The following is a 21,256-nucleotide window of genomic DNA, read 5'->3' on the forward strand; positions in this document are numbered from 1 at the left end:
AATAGGAGGAAGAAGGGAGGGAGGGAGGGAGGGAGGACGACTGATCAGCGCCATCCAGAGGTCAGAAATAATGTGTCCCGCAGCCGCCAAGCGGACCGCCGTTCCCCTCTGCAGCCCATTTTAAATTTGAGTATAAAGCCGGGCACGCGTCTTGTGATGAGTTGTGTTTTAATGAGTGAACAGAAGTGTGATTGGAGCTCAACTTTTCTTCTTACGTGAAGGGAAGGAAAGAAAAGAAGCCTAAAGTGAAGCGGCTGCTGTGAGAAATAATTAAAGAAAAATTAATAAATACATTTCTAAACGTGTGAAGGTGAAAAAAAAAAGTGTATAGGCTCCCAGTAAGAGTGTGTTTGTGTCAATGTACTGCGGGGAGGTGACGGTGCAACGCTGCTCCTGCTCTTTGTCTTCATCCCCACTTTCTCCACATCTCACTGCTTTTTATCTATTTTACACACACACACACATGCACGCACGCACGCACACACACACACACACAGATGAGACAAATGAAATCCGTCCTGTTCTCTTCTGCCCAGCCGCTGCCAACTTCATTTGCAAATGAAAAGTTTTGCGAGGAGCGTCCTTTTGCTTTTGGGGCATGGCAGCACACAGTGTGTTTGGGAGGGTAAGGGGGGGGGGGGGGGGGGGGGGGGGTGAAGTGGGGGTAGGGGGGGTTTGACAGAGGGTGTGTGTGTGGCAGGAGCCCAGATGAAGCAGCCCTCGCCCGAGGCTCGCCGTACGCCCGCGGTAGCAGCAAGCCTGTTCCTTCTTCCCCAGCCCGCCGCGACCATTTGTTCCATTAACCAATCTCCTGGAGCCTCTGGTGCAAACGCACGCACACACACACACACACACACACACACGCACACACGCAAACACACACATAAAACCACACACACAACCACAGGCATACATACTTCAACAACTGCTTGCACAGCTCATGCCACACATGGCCCTGCATCCCTCTTCCATCCTCCGCTCCATCCCTCCCTCCCCTCCTCCCTCTCCTCCCGCCTCTCCTCCAGACGCACGCACCATCTTTCTTCGCGGAGGCCATATGGCCCAGTGAAGCCTGTGGATCTACAGACACATCTGCGTATATGTTGCTGCTCCCCTTAAAGGGCTGCACCGCGAGCCGCGTGCTCACGCACACACCTATACAGCACGTGCACACACACACACACACACACACACACACACACACACACTGGCCTGACAAACACACTCCGCTGTCAATACGTGTGATTAAGCAAGTGTTGGTGTTATGTTGGTCTGTCGTATGTACCAATGTGTGTGTGCGTGCGCGTGTGTGCGTGTATGTGACCTAAGTGTGTACATGCGTAGTGATAATTGGTGAAACAGCCTGCGAACAGCTGTGGGGTGAGAAAAGGTTGCGTGGTGTTTAGCAGGGAAAGCAGAGGGGAGGAGGAGAAGAGAGGAGAGGAGTAAAGTTGGAGCGTACGAGACGGAGGAGTGCGGAGAGACGAGGGAGACGAGCGGAGAGCAAGAGGAAGAGGAGAGGACAGCTGACGAGTCGCCGATGCGAGTCGGGAAAACTTTCCCTTCTTTACTTTCCTGCGCCTGCCGACGTTATCACGACGGAGAGATTACGAGAATCTTAAACTTAATAAAAACGTGTGTGTTTCTTAATTAACAGGCAAATAAGGACTCTGTTGTATTTTTCCCCACTCTGAGACAGAAACTCAACACTTGAAGTGGCAAAAAAAAAAACAGGTATAAAAAGAGAAGCGCACCTCAAAACTAAAAAGTTTCCACCGACGTTAAAAATCATCAAGAGCTTGAGGGGTTTCTCACCGAGATCGTCTCAATCAACTGAGATTTCGAGTTCCTCGAATTCATCTGAAAACACAAATTTGCAAGATGTCTGCATTCAACTATTAATAATTTGTTCCTTTTAGCATCTGTTAGCAGAGTCGCTCAATATGTCTAATAAATATCTATGTACCGCCGCCTACCTTCCCTGATGTCTCTCTTACCTGCCATAACTCAAACATTAACTCTTTTCTGTGTGTTTTCTCAGTAGTTGAGGAGTAAAGCTTTATGAAAATAAAAATAAAAAAATCACCCACCAAAGTAAACATCTAATCGAACAAAATCACGACGTAATGAAAGCCCTTGAATTAAAAAAAAACCAATCCTTTATGATAACTGCTTGTGCATCTTCTCGAACTCACCGCTCCGTCTCCCTCTATCTCTCCACCCTCCCGCTCCTTCCCTTCATCTGCGAGCGAAAAAAAAAAAAAAAAAAAACCCTCCAAAAAAAACAAAAACGCAACAACACAGAAATAGTGAAATAAATAATTAAGTCGGTGCAGCGAAAACATTGTGTGCTAAAAAACCCCTGTGTCGTTTGGCAATCGGCTCGCCCGTGTAAAAATAAATCAAGCTGATTTTCCAAATGTTTTGTGCGTGGCGCGCTGTTGCCGCTCTTCGCAGCACAGATTGCGGGCCGACGGAGAGGCTGTGGGGAGGGGCGGGGCGCTGGATGGCGAACCCACTTGCACCAGCTTGTTAACACGTACACCTTAACCCCCGGGCGCTGCGGCAGGGCGCCCACCGAGCACCCGGGGGCCTGCGGGGACCGACTAACATATACCCCAGATTCACACACACACACACACACACACACATTACAAAACAAGTGCGCTATTCAAGCACCAGAGAGAAAGTACCACATGACGTGCTGGCAATATATATATATATATATATATATATATATATATTTAGATATGAACATGCACATTGAACGTCGCAAACAACAAGACGCGACTCCAGAAGAGCGGCGATAAATACAGCCAGTCTTCGTTCTCAGCTCGAGAGCAGACCGCTGCGAGGAGAAATATCTCGGTGGCAGGGTTTCAAGCTTTCTTTGCTTTCTCGTTTTGCCCTCAGAGTATTACGTACACACACACACACGCACACACACACAGACACACACAAAAAAAGAAGGAGTGCCAGCTGCAGTGTGCATCGTACCTTCTTACCTCAGCACTGCATCGTACCTCGTAAAAAAATACACATAATTCAGACGGAAACGGCGTTCGTTCGCCACGCGAACCCGCGACAAACTCGTCAGACGGACGCACACCGTCTCCCGCGGTTGAGACACGGGGACGTGGTCGGGACGGCCTGACGGTGCTGACCTCTCATAGAAGTGAACTCGAGAGAGAGAGAGATTTTTTTTCTTTTCTTTTCTTTTTTTTTTTTGAAATATCAGGAGAATTCATCAACAAACTAAGTGTCAAAGCAGAAAATAAAACTCGGTAAATGCCAAGAGTGATTATCGTGGTTCAGTTGGGAGAAGAGAGAAGTTAGGTGCCAACTTCCCAGCCAATCCACTTTTGGCAGCCAGATTCCTGCTCTGCTAAACCTCCGGAGAACATGCAATAGCAGCCCATACACACTCTCGCTCTCTCACACACACATAAAAATACCACCACAACATATGCGCGGAAACATACAGAATATTCATACTTCACACTCCTTGTCAACTTAGATTGTTATTCTTGCTACGAAGCGCGCAGGAGAAGTCGCACTCACAACCGGGAGACAGCTGTGACTCGGTAAACTCGGTAAACTTTGCATTTTGGCAGCGCCGGGCTGTCTGCAGGTTAACGCCGGTGGGTGGGAGACAATATGTAGTGTCATCGAACGGGGCGAGTGTGTGAGAGGAAACGAGAGGTTTTTTTTATTTTTGGGGGGGGGGTGGGGGTGGGGGGGCACACTGGGGAAGTTTGAGATCCTGCAGAGTGGGGCAACAACACCCACACACCCTCGCCCACACTGGCAGACCGGGGGCCCGGGCGCCAGGTGCCCTGTGGGGAGGCGCACCAACTGGGCGCCGCTCTCTAACAGGAGGAGGAGGAGCCCCCCCCCCCCCCCCGCGGAGCACACGTACAGATCGTGTAGCATAAGCCAGAACCAGAGCAGCTTTTCCTGAGTTCAAACAAAAAAAAAAAAACACAAATGTTCATATTTAAGTTGAACTTGTGAGTTTTGGGGGCCTTGCAAGCCAAAAACAAAACAAAAAAAACATTATTATAAGAATCACAATACATTTTCCCTGAATTAATTCAACAGTGAATCAATTTGGTGTTTTTTTCAGTGCTTCTTTTCCAAAAAAAGAAAACAAATTCGGACATTAAATAGCGAGAGCAGTTATCTGGACACAGGTGTCTGAGATGTTTCCTGTGCCGTTCCTTCAGTGAATTCCTCACACAGATCCAGTTATTCTCACTCAGATCACACCAGGTCCTCCTCTGCACCATGCGAAATATTGAAAATGCAGCTTTAAAACAGTTTGTTGACATTTTTAATCGGCTTTTATATACGTGTGTCCAGGTACAAAAGTCCACCTAATTAAGTTCAAGCAATGTTTTTATTATTGCCTTGGCAGCTGAAATTGCTCAAGACATCCATGCAGCTGGGAACTGGGATAATTCCCACTTCCTCAGTGCTGCGAAAGAGTCGAGAAAAAGTCGATGAAATGCAGATTTCCCACTTTCTCAGTGGGAATCTTCCCGTCTGACTGTATTCAGACCTAAACAGACGCTGACAGAAGCTTTAAATCTTGTCTGCGGCGGTTCAAGATGTTTACAGTTCACACAGCAAACTGAGTTTCAGTGAATGAGCGAGTGCATTCAGAGCAAAAATACGTACTTTCTCAACAAGACAGCATAGGAAAAACTGCAACCAACAAAGTAACCCACATGCTGGTGTTTAATTTGTTATTCTTTACTCCTATATTCCCATCCTGTCTCGCTGGCAGCCTTCGTGACGTGTATTCCTCATAGCTGCTTATCTCACTTAACATTTTCTTTCTATATGATGTGTCGGTTTTAGTCACTGCAGAACAGCAATTAACGCAACTAACTCAGAAATTAACAGTTCAGATCCAAGTTTAAGAGCATAGTCCTCTTTTTCTTCAGAATTTATCCCAGTAAACATGTTGTGATGTTCAGTGTTTGCCTATAAATGCACAGAAGCCCTACATGTAATCCATGGGAGTCTTATTAAGACACAATAAATAACCACAGCCTTTGATCAGCAGCGAGACAGAAGTGAGTTGGAGAGTGTCGCCTCCATCCTGACAGCAGGAGAACAAACTGCTGACACAAAAACCACTGTGTCAACAGAAATTAAAACTATTCTTATATAAAGCAAACATCAGATGTGCAGAAGACTGACGGTCTGGGGACCGACTGTGAAGAAAAACACAGTTTTTTTGAGGAAGTCAGCGGCACAAATGGAAAGGAATCAACGCTGACAATTACTTTGAGGGCGAGAACGGAGGGGCTGCTGCTGCTGCTGGTGGAAAAATAAATAAATATAAACAGTTTGAACCTAATACTGATTTGTGAATGGATGCAGGCGGTCACTGACGACCACACAAAACTCTACAAAGGCCACAGTTTCATTCAAACAAACAAAAAAATGTTCCTGAACCTGATTAACTGGAAGCAAATCACAGCTGAATTAAGTGAGGGTTTTCTTTTTTCTAATGTAAGTGAACAACAGACAAATCCCTGTGTGTGTGTGTATGTTTGTGAGTGTGCGTGTGCGTGTGTGTACCTGTCCTTCATGCGTTGGTGCATGCGGCCGTGCTGCACACACTGGGTCTCCATGTCGGAGCAGCGAGCTCTCAGACTCGCCACCGCCTCCTCCAGGTGCTGCTTCTCCAGGCTCAGATATTCCAGCTCACCTCTGCAACGTGCACACAAACACACACACACACACACACAGATGTTACACTGCACCACACGACAATGTGTGAGGCACTTCATAACCTCCTCCCAACCAAATTCTGAGTTGATGCACAATCTTCTACCTTAAAATGCCACTTTTGTCACTTTAAATCATCACACTGGTTTGACAATATGTAAGTCTTACCCTTTATTTATTAAATATATATTAAAGGTTATTATGAAAAAGATTCAGACTCCGATTCGGATTGAATTTATTAATCCCTTGGAATGACTCCCTCAAGGAAATTCAAGTTCCAGCAGCTTTAACAGCACAGGAACAGCACACAGAGAGCAAAGAATAAAAAATAAATACAATAGGATAAGTCTAAAAAAACGAAATAAGATAAATAATTATGTACAATATTATATAGACTCTTCACTAAACTTAACTATATAGAAATAGCAAAAAAGAATAAAAAACTCCAAATAAAATATAAAGTGACAGGTGACGTTACAAAATGTACTGTGATTACAGACAGGGTTATGAGTTATGAGTTGGTTAGCTGCTACTTCCCATCTATCCTCTGACCTCTCCTCCCCCCAGTGAGGAGTTGTACAGCAAAGTAAGGAAATGGAAAAAATACTCAGTAATCCTCAAATACTCAGTACTAAAAAAAAGGTGGAGCGACTGGATGCCGTTGACTAATTTAATGGTGCTTAAACAATAAAAGTGCACAGTATCCCCGCCAACGTTTTATGCTTTAAATTATTATCCCTACAACTATATACACTGAAAGTATATTGGAATGAATACATTCAAATATTATGACAAACATATTTACCATAGGATCACTGTTGGGATTTTAAAAAGGACTGAGTGAGTTCGTTTAAACTGAAGAGTGACATTAAAGACTAAGCGATGATCACATATCTTCTGGAAACTTATTGTCTGACGAGACAATATTCATATTTCTACCTGTTCAAATGCAGAAAGGAAAGTGCAAAAAGTGCTACCAGGACCTGAAACTCCCATTTTCCCAGGAGTTTCACTGGTCAGCAATGAGAAGTGATCCTCTGATGAGTCGCACTTCAAACTCCCAACAACAATTCATCTGCGTTTGTCTTCTTGTGACTGTGTCGCCTCACTTAGCCTGACTGAGGCCGTCCAGCAGGATTTTAACCGCTACGCTGGGCTGAAACTCCAGGAGCTCAAACTGCCCAAGGCTGCAAAACACACCAATACCACACACACACACACACACACACACACAGACGCACACACACACACACACATCGCGTGACCGTGCAAACTACTACCCATAGAGAAGAACACATTAATATTATGTGTATATGTACATCTATGTCCTCAGTATCCATGTCCTTCCATAACAAAATGAAATGTGTGTTCGTGTGTGTGTGTGTGTGTGTGTTCGTGTGTGTGTGTGTGTGTGTGTGTGTGTGCGTCCTGTGGCTGGTGAGGCCAGTGCGGTCTGGCACGGCCAGATTGGGGGCTGTCATGTGACTAATGTGCAGCACAGCTCCAACAGCTGACAGGACACTGGGCCCAGGGTCACTCTCACACACACACACGCACACACACACACACACACACGCACACAAGACCACACAAACACACACACACACATACACAAACACAGGCAGCCCAGATGGAGAGCTGGGCAGGCCTGCTGTGACTACTGTAGCATCAGGTTAACAAGAAAACAGGTCAGACTGGAAAGCAGTATGTAGTATGCTGACATGCTCCGTCCAAACAGCCTGGATAGATGATGCTTCGCGAAACGATGACGAGGATGTCCAACAGACAGCGGGAATAAACAACCGAGTGAGAGAGCAAACAACTGTTCCCGTAATCATTTTTTCTTTAAAAAAAACAAAAAAAACCACGGTGTACGCTACAAAACAAAAACCAAAAAACACACAAAAAAAGGGACACGAATCCAAGATGGAACTGGGTGAATATTAGAAACACTGACCTGTTGTTTCCCGTCAACTCCTCCAGTTTGGCCACCAGTGCGCCGCATTCGTCCCTCAGCTTCCCGAGCAGGGAATTCTGGGAGGTCAGGAGAGCATCCAGCTCTCCGACTGCAAACAATCAGGATAGATCAGGCATTAAAACCTCAGGTCAGCCGCCACAGGTGATTTTTTAAAAATTTATTTATTTATTTATTTTGAATGCACTTAAATCCTCTCATCCTGCCTGCACTGGATGACAGGGCGTCACCGTCACCCGCCTGCCCCTTCTCTTTAATCAGGACCTCTTGTTTATTGTTAAATGAGCTGCTTGAAGCACAATAAAACAGCAGCGGGGATTTGAAAGTGTTGAAACGCTTGTCCAGTTGAGTTACAGACACTTATAGAAGGACTACAATAGTGTTTTTGCAGCTGATTTGTAGACAAGCTACTTTTTGGGTGGTGGTTCTACAGATTGGAGAGGCAGTTTTGAATCCGATTGCAGACGGTCAGCAGGAGGTGACCTTTGACCCCCCACCACCAGTTCCCCAGATGCTGCACTGCTTCCCAGGCAAGTTTTCTTTCTCTTTTTAGTTTTTTTTTTTCTTTATGCAGGCTCCACATATTGCACTCACCACTCTCTCTGCTAAACTGTGACACAGCCACTGGTGTACGACTGTATCTGAGCTTGTCAAAGAGACTTTTCAAAGTCCTTTTAGTCTGCAACCTGCAAAAATATCATTTGAATAGGCGGTCGCCTGACATCTGAGAGTGTTAAATAAATAAGAACACGGACAACTCAGTTTTGTCTTATGTAGATGCATTATATTTGAAGTTTTCCCTTAATTCAGAGATAAATGTTAGAAAAGAGTACTTATTTGAATTCCCTGAAAAAAGACATGATAAAGCAGTGCTTTGATTTCCTGAACAGGTACATTGAGTATAAATAGAGTATGAACAGACAAACCCATTCCTGCAGTGATCACTTTATATCTGGTAGTTTTTCTTAACTTTAGTCAGAGAGGAATCATGGACGTTCTGCTTAAATTACCGGATTATATAGAAACACGTCCTGCAGACATCTGGCTTTATTATTAATCATCCTATCCCACTCTGAATGTTTAGTTGACATTTGGAAAGCTGTACTTTCAATTTAGGATGGATGGAATGCTGTAAAAATAAAAAAGTAAAAAATAAAATTAAAAAAAACCCACCACTAAGATTCAACGATTTAGTGATCCCAATACATGCAAGCATTTATATGCAAATGGGCTTTGCAACAGGAGTGAGTATTTGTCTTTTTAAAAGGGGTTTCTACAGCAAATCATTGCAACTTATACCTAAAGTCCCCCCCCCCCCCCCCCCCCCCACACACACACACACACACACACACAAGGTCAAGACTGAACCAGATGAGACCTCATAGGGATCGTGCTTCATGACACCAGTGAAAAAAATAAAGAACGTCAATTCAAAGAGTATAAATTGAGAAATGATTGGTTCCTGAACGGAAACGAGAAAACAGTCTTTTGAAAATTCACACTTTACTAATCACAGGTAATTGGTAAAGTTGCGTGTGATTTCCCATCAAGAAAAGTGCAGTCAGATCTGGTCTCAGATCTGATCAACACAAAAAACCGCAAAGGTTTCATCAACTGAATCATAAAAATGCACCGGGTTCAGTGACCCATGATATCACTGAAGTGCGTATGATAAAACGCCGTCATACCCCTGAAGGTACAACCAACTGCCTAATAAACAGAATCAACACAGATAAATAACGTTTCTGCGAGCGCGTACAAAAAAAAAAAAAAAACCCACAGCTTCACAAGATCTATGGTGAGTGAACAAATAAAACCCAGTGTAACAAACGCCGCAGCTAAAGCGAGACACATGCAGCACATCTCTTTGAATGTAGTCCCGCAAAAAAGCTTTTTGTGGACAATCACATTAAAATCAAAACTGTTCAAACGACGAGAAGAGACATACAGAGAGAAACAGCCGTACAGAGAAAAGAGAATAGAAATATAAAGTGAGAGAAAGGGGGGGGGGGAGGAGGAGAGGGAGGGAGGGGGGTGGGGTAGTAAAAAATGAGGTGGAGGAAAAAGAGCGGCTTGTTGTTTGAAAGCAGCTTTCTTTCTCCTTCCCAACCCTTCCTGCCACGTCCTCATCCGCTCATGGGGGCCTCTTTCTGAACAATCCAACACTGGGCTTTCATCGTCCCTTTGAAACGGTCCACGTTCGGCTCTCCAACATATGTCTGCTCTTTTAAAATAACAATGGCTGCCGTTTGGATTGAGGGAATGATCCACCTGCTCCGGCATTCTGTTACAGTCAAACCAGAACCAAAAAACACCAAGGACTCGCAGTCTTTGAAAAGTATGCTCAGACTTTCTTTCTTTTGTGTGCGTGTGTGTGTGCGTGCATGCCTGTGTGTGTGTGTGTGTGTGTGTGTGTGTGTGTGTGTGTGTGTGTGTGTGTGTGTGTGTGTGTGTGTGTGTGTGTGTGTGTGTGTGTGTGTGTGTGTGATAAGGAGAGAGAGAGTTTAGCAAAAATAGACGAAGAACCGTTTCGGGGAAACCCGCTTGCGCTTCTTAATAAAAGTGGATTTCCCCCTTCATATCTGTATGATAGTTAAGGGGGGGGGGCGAACTGCTTTTCGAAAAATAAGCTGTAGAAACTGTAAATGTGCCTCGTGTGACCTTTTTTTTTGTTCCACGGTCTGCAGCATCGCTCGTGTGACCGCCGACAAACTGTTACACTCAACTACACAAACTTGGGAGCCGTGCGATGCACACGTACGTTCAACAAAGTTTTGGTCAGTGCTGCAAAAAAAAAAAAAAAGTTATATGAAGAATGCTAATTAGCTGAACAGGCTTTGAATGCGTCTGGCCATGCGTAGGCCAAAAAGAACCCTGGGACACAGAAACACAGCAGAACTGGCACTGGAAACAAACAGAGGAAAAACGAGGGAGGGAGGGAGGGATGGAGGGAGGGAAGGAGCGTGGCAGGGAGGGGAGGGACGAAGAGAAACAAATATCTGATATCATCTAGAGGCTGCTCTGTACACATTTACTCAAAAAAGAAACATGAAAAAAAGAAAATCTGAAAAAAAAAAAAAAAAAGGTGGGAGGGAGGGGAGAAGAAGGAGGGGGGGGGGGGTGGATGGAAAGACAAACGGATGGACGGAGAGGCGGGATTTGGAGAGCAAGAAAGCTAATTATCCAGCTCGTCTGTTGAGTTGCACGGGGAGAGGAAGTGATGCGAGTTACTAAAGGACGTCCACCCCTCTATCCCCTCCCCATCCACAGCTTCCTGCTGTGCTCTGATGTCAGCTCTCTTTAGACAACATGTGTGCTGCCGACACGCGCCAGAAAGAAACCCTTTGTTTATCCCCCCCACCCCTCCCTCCCTCCCCTCCCTCCCTCATTCCCTCCATCCATTCCTCCCTCTATACTCTCCATCTTTGTTCTGCGTACCAGCAGGCTCCCTGGTTGTTGGAGGGAACCACAGGTAAATAAAAAGATAGGAAGAAGAAGAGGAGGAGGAGGAGGGGGTTTGCTGTTGAAGGGTGGGCGGTGGGGGTGAGTGGTGGTGGTGGTGGTGGGGGGGCTCCAGATGGTGCAACAGATGTGCTAGCAGCAGCAGCTCTGCTGTGCAGACAGACAAGGGGTCTCTCCACTCTGCTCCCATCACCTTCCCTCCGCTCTGCCCAGCCAGCGTCTCGCCTCCTCTTTGGACGCCCGCTTTACTCTTCTCGCTCTGTTCTGCTCTTTTGAGATCTCTTGATGAGCTTGTGTTCCTGTCCGTGTGGTGACGGAGGGGAGCAGGGGAGGAGGGGGGGGGAGGGGGTGGAGGCGCAGCAAGCAGAAAAACAAACCCCTTTCATAGGGAAGACGCAGGTTCAAGACCCCGCTCCGACCGAGATCCACCCTGCTGAATCATCCTTGAGGAAGAGGCTGAGACCCTCCCCGCTCAGCGGCGGTGGATCTGCAGCTGACCCTCTCCACTGTGCTGCTTCATCTCCAGCACTTCTGAATATTTTGTCCTCTAATTGCTTCATCCGCTTCAGTGAGCGAAACCTCAGAGTGCAGCCTATATACCTGCATAATGCACCAGCCCATGGAGAGATGCTGGATGTGAGGACAGGCAGTGATGTCACACGTCCACATGTCGGCTTATATTTACATTTCGGGCCGCGTGGTGGTTGGTGGGCACTCCCTCCTGGTGGTGACAATATCCCAGGTTTGAACCCGTTTTTAGGTTGTTTTTTTCTTGTGTTGTACAACGAATTCTTTGAACGTTTTTAAAAATCTAATTGTGGTTTGACCGGATTGGAGCCTCTTGCGGGCCGGTATGTTTGACACCGCGACAGAGCAGTGGAATAAACACCGAAACATGAAAACTCAGCTTTTAGTCCAAAAAAACAAGAAAACACAATGTATGTGATGGACGACCCTTCATGTGTACAGTTCACGTGTCCGTTCTGTGTTTCCTTTTGCAGCCCCCAAAAACACACCCGGTGTTGTACGGTTTGTCTCTCTGGTGAAACACAACGTTACCTCTCAGGTCCACAGCATGTGTTTCTGCTCATGACACTGACCTCTCAGCTGCTGATGAGCCTCCGTCTGCTGGAGCTGGGCGACCAGCTCCCTCTCCTTGTCCCGCGCTGCAAGTGTCACATACGCCGTTTCCTCCTCGTGAGCCCGTGCAGCACTCTCCCTGTCCTGTCTGTAAAACACAGTAGATTAAGAGATAAGAGATTAATCCTCCTGGGATCCGAGGGGAATCATCGTCTCCTTTATATCTGATATTTTTTCTTATGTGAACTCAAGTATTCCACCGTCATACCTGACATTTCTCTGGACATCCTGGACGTCCCCTTTACGAGATTCAAAGAAAGTTACTCAAAGAAATAGGCACCAATGTTTCCTCTCTATTCCTTCAAAGCAGCTATTAGCCATGTACATCCATACAGAGGAGGAGAAGAATGTCACAAAAGCTGGAGTTCCGAATTAAAACATGCCTTAGAGAGAATAAATGAGATTAACTGCATGCATAAGCTGAGCTTTTACAAACTGAAGAGAGCTTTCTAGTGCCTTCCAGAGCCAATGAGGCTGATGGCAAATCCCAGACACTGGATGCTGCTGAAAGAGACGCTTCAGTCAGATATGAAACTCAATATTAATAAAATCACTGACAATGAGTCGAACGTTTCACAATTAAAGCTTTCTATGCAATCAGTAATTAGGTCTAATTTTATTTATTCATCAAAGCAGATACATTATCACTAACAACACTGTTTGGTATAATCTGCATTGAACTTGTCTGTAGTCACTTTGAAAACACCGAAGGGGAAGATCACAGGCATAATTTCATCATGGCCAAATCAGAGAAATGTTATTCGTTGGCTATCGAATCCTGTGAGGCTGCACCATGATACCTGCTGCATGTCTGCACAGCATCATTCCCATAAAGGAAAACAATCAAAAAGCACGACTGAGTCCCGGAGTCACTTATCACACACCATTAGTCTCAGCTTGATAGCGTCTTATTCATCTTCTGCTTAATGCCGAAGCATTAAAAAAAAACACACACAATAAAAAAAAAAGCGGTTTCTGAGTCATGACTTGAAAGCCCACTCTGATCACTTTTACCATGTCGAATTGGGACAGGACTGCAACGCTGCAGCACCACTCTGCTGGAGCCAACTTCCATTACCTTTCAGTCTGTGTGTTTGTTAATCAGCCTCATGTGGATTTAAGTGCTTTCTAATTATGCAGGCCATTACATTCAAAACACGCTGACAAATGTGTTGCACGCGAGCAGTTCTGAACGAGAGGTGTGTTTTAATAATCGCACAAGATAAATGAGACCTGCACACTCACAGCCTCGTTACAATGTGATCGGGGGGGGACGGTATCAAGCGGAATTTAAAGGAAAATGTGTCTTAAATGCACGATTTAGTACGTGCGGCAGTTTATTCTTAAACGCATCCCAAGGATAGTCCGCCGCCGTTTCTGAATCACGGCTGAAGGGAAGTTGGTTTTGGGGCACGTGAAGAAGATCAGTGATGTGGAAAGCAGAGCGTGGTCGCTGAACACAGAGGTGAGAGAGAGAGGGGGAGAGAGAGAGAGAGAGAGAGAGAGAGAGAGGAGGCATTAGAACACACACACTGTACAACATGAGCATGGAAGAAAGGACAGAGAGGACAATGATGGAAAAGACTCAGGGGGTCGAAGGGTAAACGTGTCAGACCACTGTCAGCCAGAAGACCCCTGAGTGATACAGCAGCTGTCTACACCACATGTGCACGCACACACATACACACACACACACACATACGAACTGGTCTCAAGAACTCTGGTTGAGAATTTAACATTTGTCTCCTGATTTGTTAAAAGTCAAAACATCAATGCCGGGTCTGCAGCAGCATGAGCCACACATGCTAAATAAAAACACACACGGCTCTCCAATGATGCGTTACAACATCAGCAACATTTGTATTTTAAGAGTGTTTGCATATGGCTGTGTACTTTAACTGGAACGCAGACGTATTGTTCGCGATCGCTTTAATCCGCGCTTGAATCCGTGTCAATAGCGAGCAGGTAAAGACGCGAGCGAAGGTGGCGCCGGCTTTTAAAACGCCGCCGCGTTTGAACCAAACTTTTTTTCACTCAACTCTGTCCAAACGCTCCGCGACAACAGAGACGCAGACAAAGAAAGGAGAGACGAGAAGAACTACAAAGAGAGGAGAAGAAGGAAAAAAAAAAAAAAAAAACACGAACAAATAAACAGAACTCTTCCTGAAGTCCAAAGGCGCTAATGAAGAGAGAATTCTCCAGTTTAAGTGAAAACTTTTCTCCCCTACAGCGCTTGGCCTGCATCTCTAAAGTGACCGCGTCTGTCTGTTCCTTCGTGTGTGTGTGTGTTCTCCTGCTGTCCTGCTGTCTGGGGTGTGAAAGCGGGTGGCGGGTGTGCAGGGGACACAAGGAGACTGTGTGTGTCTGTACGCGTATGAGTGTGTGTGTGTGTGTGTGTGTGTGTATGTGTGAGCGACTGAACCCCCGCTGGGCTTGAACAGCAGCCTGAGCCACCAAAGCGCACACCAGGGCTCAGCGGGAGATGGCGGGCAGGCGTTGCCAGCCATTTGGTCCTGCAAGAGGTTCCAGGGGGCCGTGTGTATTTGTGTATGTCTGTGTGTGTGTGTGTGTGTGTTTGTGTGCGGTTCGGATCGAAGGAGGAGGAGGAGGGTGGGGGGGGGGGGGGGGGGGGGGGGGAGAGAAGGGGGGGGGTGGCTCACACCAGACCTGTTTACCCACCAATTAGCATCAGAGAGTCCGCCAGAAAGTTCCAGCAGTCAGCAATAGAGTGGTGGTGAGGAAGAGGAGAGTGACAAAAAAAAAAAAAAAAAAGACAGAGAGCTTCACATTTGGGCATCTGTTTGGTCTCGCCGACCGACTCGACCACGGACCACGGGTACAAACGGATGAGAGCGCGTCGACCGGGACAATGAGACGGGAGGCCTTCGGGGCCCCCGGGGTTCAAGCGGGGACGTCCCGAGTCGGCGTCACGAACTCGCTTCGGATAAAAAGTTGCGTCTGAGGGTCTTGTCACGAGTTCGCAAGTCTCAACTGAAGATCAAACTGACGCCGACGGATCAAAAGTTGCGGGGATCTTTCCAGCGTGGCCATTTTGTATCAACAGTCAAAACGCGACATGTTTACTTGTAAAATGCCGGCCCAAAATGGCGCGATCAAACTGAGGCATAAAAAAAAAAAACAGAAAGCAAAGAAGAGATGTCAGAGGAGAGCCAAGCCCTGGAGCGAGCGTTCGGGGGCGTCGGGGTAGAGCAGAGGCTGAATGTGTGGGGCTGGGGATGTATAATTCTCCTTGGGCAACAATCTGCCTTCCAGTTAATTGGTGAATGGGCTCTGGGACGCTGCCTGTGGCAGGAACTCTTGTTTGGGCCTCGGCGGCAATCGACTGAATGTTCAGTTAGCAAGATAGCTGGGCCTGTTTGTGTATGCCTGGCCTGACGCACCGTAGGACAGCTTGATAAGTATGGCGAGAGCAGCACGGGCCAGGGGCCTAAGGTAGGCTGGAATGGCTCTGGGGCTGCGTCCAGGTACAGTGGCTGCTGGGTAAGTGGGAGGTGGCAGAGGCGGTGGCTGGCTGGCCCGCTGGCTGGAGCGATGAGGAAGAAGAGGGAGCCCAGTCCACACTGCCTGCTTAAGTGGGCACTATTCAAGCTGTTGCCCATTAGATGTGGGGTGCCAGGGCCTGACCAAGCGCGGAGTTTGCAGCACCCCATGGTGCAGCCGGCATCCCACGCCAGAACCACCAAATGCCGCGGTTTATCAGAGAACGAGCACAAATTGGAGTCAGACGGTGGACTTGGAGGAATTGGAGACATACGCCAACGCCAGGCTACCACTGACCGCTGTTTTGACTAAAGTAGAAATGTACTTCACTCTCCAGGAAACACAATATCACTCTGACACGTATACACACACACACAACTCCAGTAATAATATACAAATGCACACACAAAAAAACCCACAAAAATGTTTGCGCGCATGGAAACTATACAGAATTTATGCCAAATTGTTGTTGCAGCTCAGAAATAGACATGACGGATGAGGCCTGAACTCCAGATAAGAACTTGTGTGCTTTAGACAAAGTCTGGAAACATTGTGCACCGCATATTAATGCATATTAATCATTTTACGCAAGAAACAAAACGGCAAACAAAGAATAATAAGTCTGAAATAAATGCATATTCATATTTCATGTTCTGTGATGCTGCGGCGTCGCACAAAAACAGGTGTAAAATTAACATACAGGTGAACAGAAGGTGAACGTAGCCTATAGCGCAAAATCACAGGCTTTGTTCCAACGAGGACTGCAGGTATTGATGAACCTGGAGAACGAGCAGGGGAAGAAAAAAAAAAAAAGAAGAAGTTTGAAATGCAACAAGCTCAAGAACTGAGGTTTGCATAGTTTTTTTTTTTAAGATATTACGAACATGTGGGGGAAAAAACTGTGTTTTCACTTGATCTTGATGAGGATCCGTCGACATATTGTCATCTCCCGCAAACAAGTGAAAGCTGCTCTGGAGATACCTCGCCGCCATTCAAACGAATTAATTCACAGCGCTCTCTCACAACTATATTTTGAGTCTTGACGTCGGCGAGACTTCACTCCGACAAGCCAACACTATATACTATAAAACCACAACCGTTAACTGACTTGGTCTCCGGGCGGCTGCAAATGGCGACACTCGCGATGATTCACCGGCGGTGGAGGGATTCCAGCGGACCTAGCCGAGCTATTTATGATAGACCGCATCAATCAGGCTGCATTAATATTCAGCGGTTCTGATGCGCCGGTGGCCGCGGCGCCGGTCGCCGCTTATATGTGTGAGGCGGCTGGAGCGTGCGGCGGAGGCCTTGTGTAGGCCTCGGCTCGCCGCCTGCTGCCAACGATGGCGGAGACGCGCCGTCGAGAATAACGAAGTGACATATTGAGGCATTTTGTTGTGTATCGGTGACGCCGCACACAATAAACATCTGAATTGTCTTGTGTGGCGCACGATTTTTTTTATTTATTCCCCCTCCGCCCCTTTTCCTTTTTTTCTCGTCGTACACACCTCAATGTGTTTTTAGCACATTTTTATTAAGCCTCGGGGGCGATGCGAGTCAAACCGCTGCGCTCCCACATCGTCTCCTCCCTCCATCTCGCCGCTTCCCTCGGCGGCGGCCTGATGCCGCTGCACCCCGACCCACATATCTGTCCATCTACCCGTCCAGAGCATTCTCATCTCTGCTCCGATTCTTGTTTTTTTTTTCTTCTCCTTTTTCCCTCTGCCGTTTCCATCTCTCCCTCCTCCCTTCCTCGTCTCCCTCCCACCCTTTTTTTTTTTTTTTCCTCCTGTAACTAAACTGGCTGTGTCTCTCTCCATCTGCTGGTTCTTCCTTCAGCGGCCCTGCACCTGTTCACACCTCCTCTCCTGTTGGCCACCTCTTCTCTCTTCTCCCCTCTCCATCTCCCTCCCTCCCTCCCTCCACCCCCCCCCCCTTTATCTCTCTCTTTCTCTCTCTCTCTCTCCCGCTCTCTCTCTCTCTCTCGCTGCTCGGTGCGATGCTGCCAGGCCCCGTTTCCTGGCTCAGTTAGCCTCTCTGTCATTCAATCCATCTGTCGGCAAGTCAACTTTGTTTACAGCGGGCGGCCCAAGCCTCTTTTCTTCTTCAAGGAGCACTAAAGCCCCCCCGCTGCCACCAAGGTCAGTGGTGAGCCCACGATGCCCGAAAAAAAAAAAAAAACTGGAAACTGCAACTGTTAAAGGTAGTGTTGACATTAAAACACACACACATAATCGCGCGCCCAAATATGAACAATAACCGTGCAAATTCTGGTCCGTTTCAAAAGCTGCCTGTAATCTCTCCCGAATACGAATAAACGCATGGACATAACACGCAGAGGGCTACAAATAGACGTGACCCTCAGAGAAACAAACATTTGCTGTTATAAGCACACAGAGGAAAAAAAAAAAAAAAATGCCGATTTAGATTGAAGCAATTAGCCGCCGATTGGCCTCCGTCGTCAACTATCTGCTCATAAGAACAGAGCGAGAAGTTTAAAAAATCTTAATTGGCACAGTTGACTGATGGTCTTAACACAAGAAGAGCGGACTGGCAGCGCAGGCATCTGTGATTTCCTTTTTTTTTTTTTTTTTTAAATAAACACAGCATACGTACAATATGCTCTCCCTCTGACCCAATCCAGAAACCCAGGACTTTAACGGCAGTGTCAAATCTGTGGCCTGCAGAAATAGTCATGGGGAACATATGTGGCAGTGGCGGAGGTCAAATCTATTTCAGCTCAGAAGGTAAACGAACCGCCTTAAAATTATGATTATTTTTTTTTCAATCAGGTTTTCTTCTTCTAATTAGATGTTTTTGTTTAGTGCGAGTACAAAACATGTCATGTGAATGTCTTATTGCGCATTAATAAAGAGCCAATATGACACACAAGGATGTGAAAGTTGAAAATTTGCCAATTTCTTCCTTGCAAAAGTGAACCGTACGCCAGTCCTTTAAAAAAAAAAAAAAAGCGATAAAAGTTTAGCTTCTATGCAAAGACATTAAAAAAAAAAAAAAAAAGTTTGACCGGGGGAAAAAAGAAAAACGGCGAGCGGTGCCAGAGAATTGTGTTCATACATAAAGTTTGAGCCACATGGAGAGCGAACGTCCTGCTGTGAGCAACGGTCCACCTGTGTTGGAATTCACTTCACACCTGATGTCCATTCAAAAGCCACTCACCCCCCCCGCCCCCCCTTCCCCCCCTCCCCTCCCGCCCGGTCCGAGGAGTGGAGGTGGGGGTGCGGGCAACTGGCAGGAAGGAGGCATGCACCTCTCTCACCGCTCTCTAAACCCTCCCCAAACAATTTACCAAACTCCACCTCCTCTGCAAAACTTCCTCTTTCCCCTGGACCGTTTATTTTCAAGCGGATTCGCCTCACTGCCGTCTCCACATGCACCGACTCCACTCTTTACGAAGCAGGGTGGGTTTTTTTCTCCCTCACGATACAAGCAATGTGAATCGTTCTGGTTCTCAAAGTGGTTTAAGTGAGCTTCATCGTGGGAAATCAGGATTAGGATGGTTAAGCTGCTCCTCGCAAGTGGAAGTTCTTTCCTTTAAGTTCTCGAGGAATCATGATCAGACACAAGTGGAGGATTAAAGTATTAGATTATGTTGTGGAAACACACATTTGTATTGATGAACTAGTTTTATATTGCCTTTAAAATTGGGTCATTAAAAAATATGTTATGAAATGTGGTGTAACTGCAAATAAAGGCACCCCCCCTCTTTTCTTTAACATCATATCATTTCAATGCAATTTGTAATCAACCAGCTCTGATTTATCCCAAATCAGGTGCGTTAGAAGCATTATTTTACATTTAAAGGGCCGCCCGACTGTCTTTTTTATTTTATTTTTAATTGTACCACACTATTTCAACTCTTCACTGCTTTTTTAATTTTTTTTTTCTCCTTCCAGTTTTCCTCCTTCAACATCTTAGAGATTATCTCCACTCAGCTGCTACCTCACTCCGATCCCCCCCCCCCCACCTCCCTTCTGCGTCCTGCTCGTCTTTGTGATCATCTCCCAGTACAATCTGCTGACGGGGGCACCGGCCTGCTACCTATGAGGCACTGTCTGGCACCGCTGTGCTTACAAAGGGCAACAGAGTGAGAGAGAGAGAGAGAGAGAGAGAGAGAGAGAGAGAGAGAGAGAGAGAGAGAGAGAGTGATGGATTGAAGACAAGGAGAAAAAAAAAACAAAAAAAAACCACAAGAGAACAAAGAGCAGCTATATGAAGGGCAAAAATGAAGAGGATTGAAAGGATAAAAAGGAAAGATCAATCAGGTAAAAGAGTGTTACAGAGGTAAAAGGGGGGGAAATGAAGAGAAGAGGAAGAGCAGAGAGCGGTTCTGTCATGTTGGATGAAAGCTGTGCCTACTGGGCAGTGGAGCCACTGATGCTGCCACCCTCCCAGCAGGGGGGTGTGAAGGCATAAAGTTGACCAGATGACAGACACACACACACACACACACACACACAAAAACACACACACACACGTAACACACCAATGCTAATTTACTTCCTGATCCATGTACGACGACAACTCTATCTGAGATATATAAAGCTCCTATAAAACTCCAGAGTATTAGAATTGAATACAACTTTTTTTTTTTTTTAAATCATTCACATATTTAGAGATTACAAAGTTTGGAAACGTGGGAAGTTTGACGAGGTGGAGATGTGTGTGTGGAGGGAAATCCTCCAAACACAAAAGTAGGTGAGAGATGAGTACGAGGTGAAGGGTGAATGGTGGGTTGATGACAGAGGGCTGGTGCTCTCTCTCTCTCTCTCTCTCTCTCTCTCTCTCTCTCTCTCTCTCCATCTCTCCTTCTCTGTCCTCCAGCAGTAGTGAGTGTATGTAGGCCAGTGTCCCAGGGCACACTTGGCTGGGGTGAGAACAGTTGTAGCCGACAGATTTGCCTCCATCTTGCCCGAGGTCTCACAGTCAACGATCTGTCTGTTCCGTCCACTTCCAGCCCCCCAGGACGGACACATTACAGCTCTGCCTAATAATCTTTGGACTCGCTGCAGAACGTGTGATTTCCTTCGGCTGAAGCTACAAGCGCGTGAACTGGAACTCGTCGTCGGACGTAAAAAAAAAGTTTGTCCAGTTAAATGAGAAAGGCGTGTGTGAGATTTCTACTACATAACTGCTGATGGGTGGATGCAGGAATACTTGCATCTTTTTGCAGCAATCTCGCAAACTTAACTCAGACTTGCACTTGAAAAAAAAAAAAAAAAAAAAAGGTGCAGTGATGGAATAAACTGGTGAAGACAAATCAGGAAGGAAGCCATCTTTGAAATACTCAAACTACTGTTTTGCAGATCCAGCTTTTTATCGTTGTCCTGCACAAACACCTCATAGGATCTATAGTTTAAGATAATGACTCCTTCTGTGCAAGGTTAAACGTGGAGATATATAAAAACAATTGCG

At 46.3% G+C, this 21,256-nt stretch overlaps 1 protein-coding gene across 1 annotated transcript in view; it reads right to left on the reverse strand.

Annotated features, from left to right (window-relative positions):
* Window positions 1–5,064: 5,064 nt before the first annotated feature.
* The window catches only part of sdccag8 (SHH signaling and ciliogenesis regulator sdccag8), a gene marked incomplete at its 3' end in the record, with an annotated part of 30,658 nt that continues 14,466 nt past the window's right edge, over window positions 5,065–21,256 (reverse strand). The window contains exons 14-17 of the mRNA XM_080507458.1: window positions 12,280–12,407; window positions 7,700–7,808; window positions 5,593–5,724; window positions 5,065–5,107 (exon numbers count right to left, since the gene is read on the reverse strand). Of these exons, the coding sequence (XP_080363584.1) occupies window positions 5,065–5,107; window positions 5,593–5,724; window positions 7,700–7,808; window positions 12,280–12,407 (412 nt within the window). The remainder of the gene's footprint in view (window positions 5,108–5,592; window positions 5,725–7,699; window positions 7,809–12,279; window positions 12,408–21,256) is intronic.

The sequence above is a fragment of the Blennius ocellaris genome (genome assembly GCF_963422515.1).
Source record: "Blennius ocellaris genome assembly, chromosome: 13".
NCBI lineage: Eukaryota > Metazoa > Chordata > Actinopteri > Blenniiformes > Blenniidae > Blennius > Blennius ocellaris.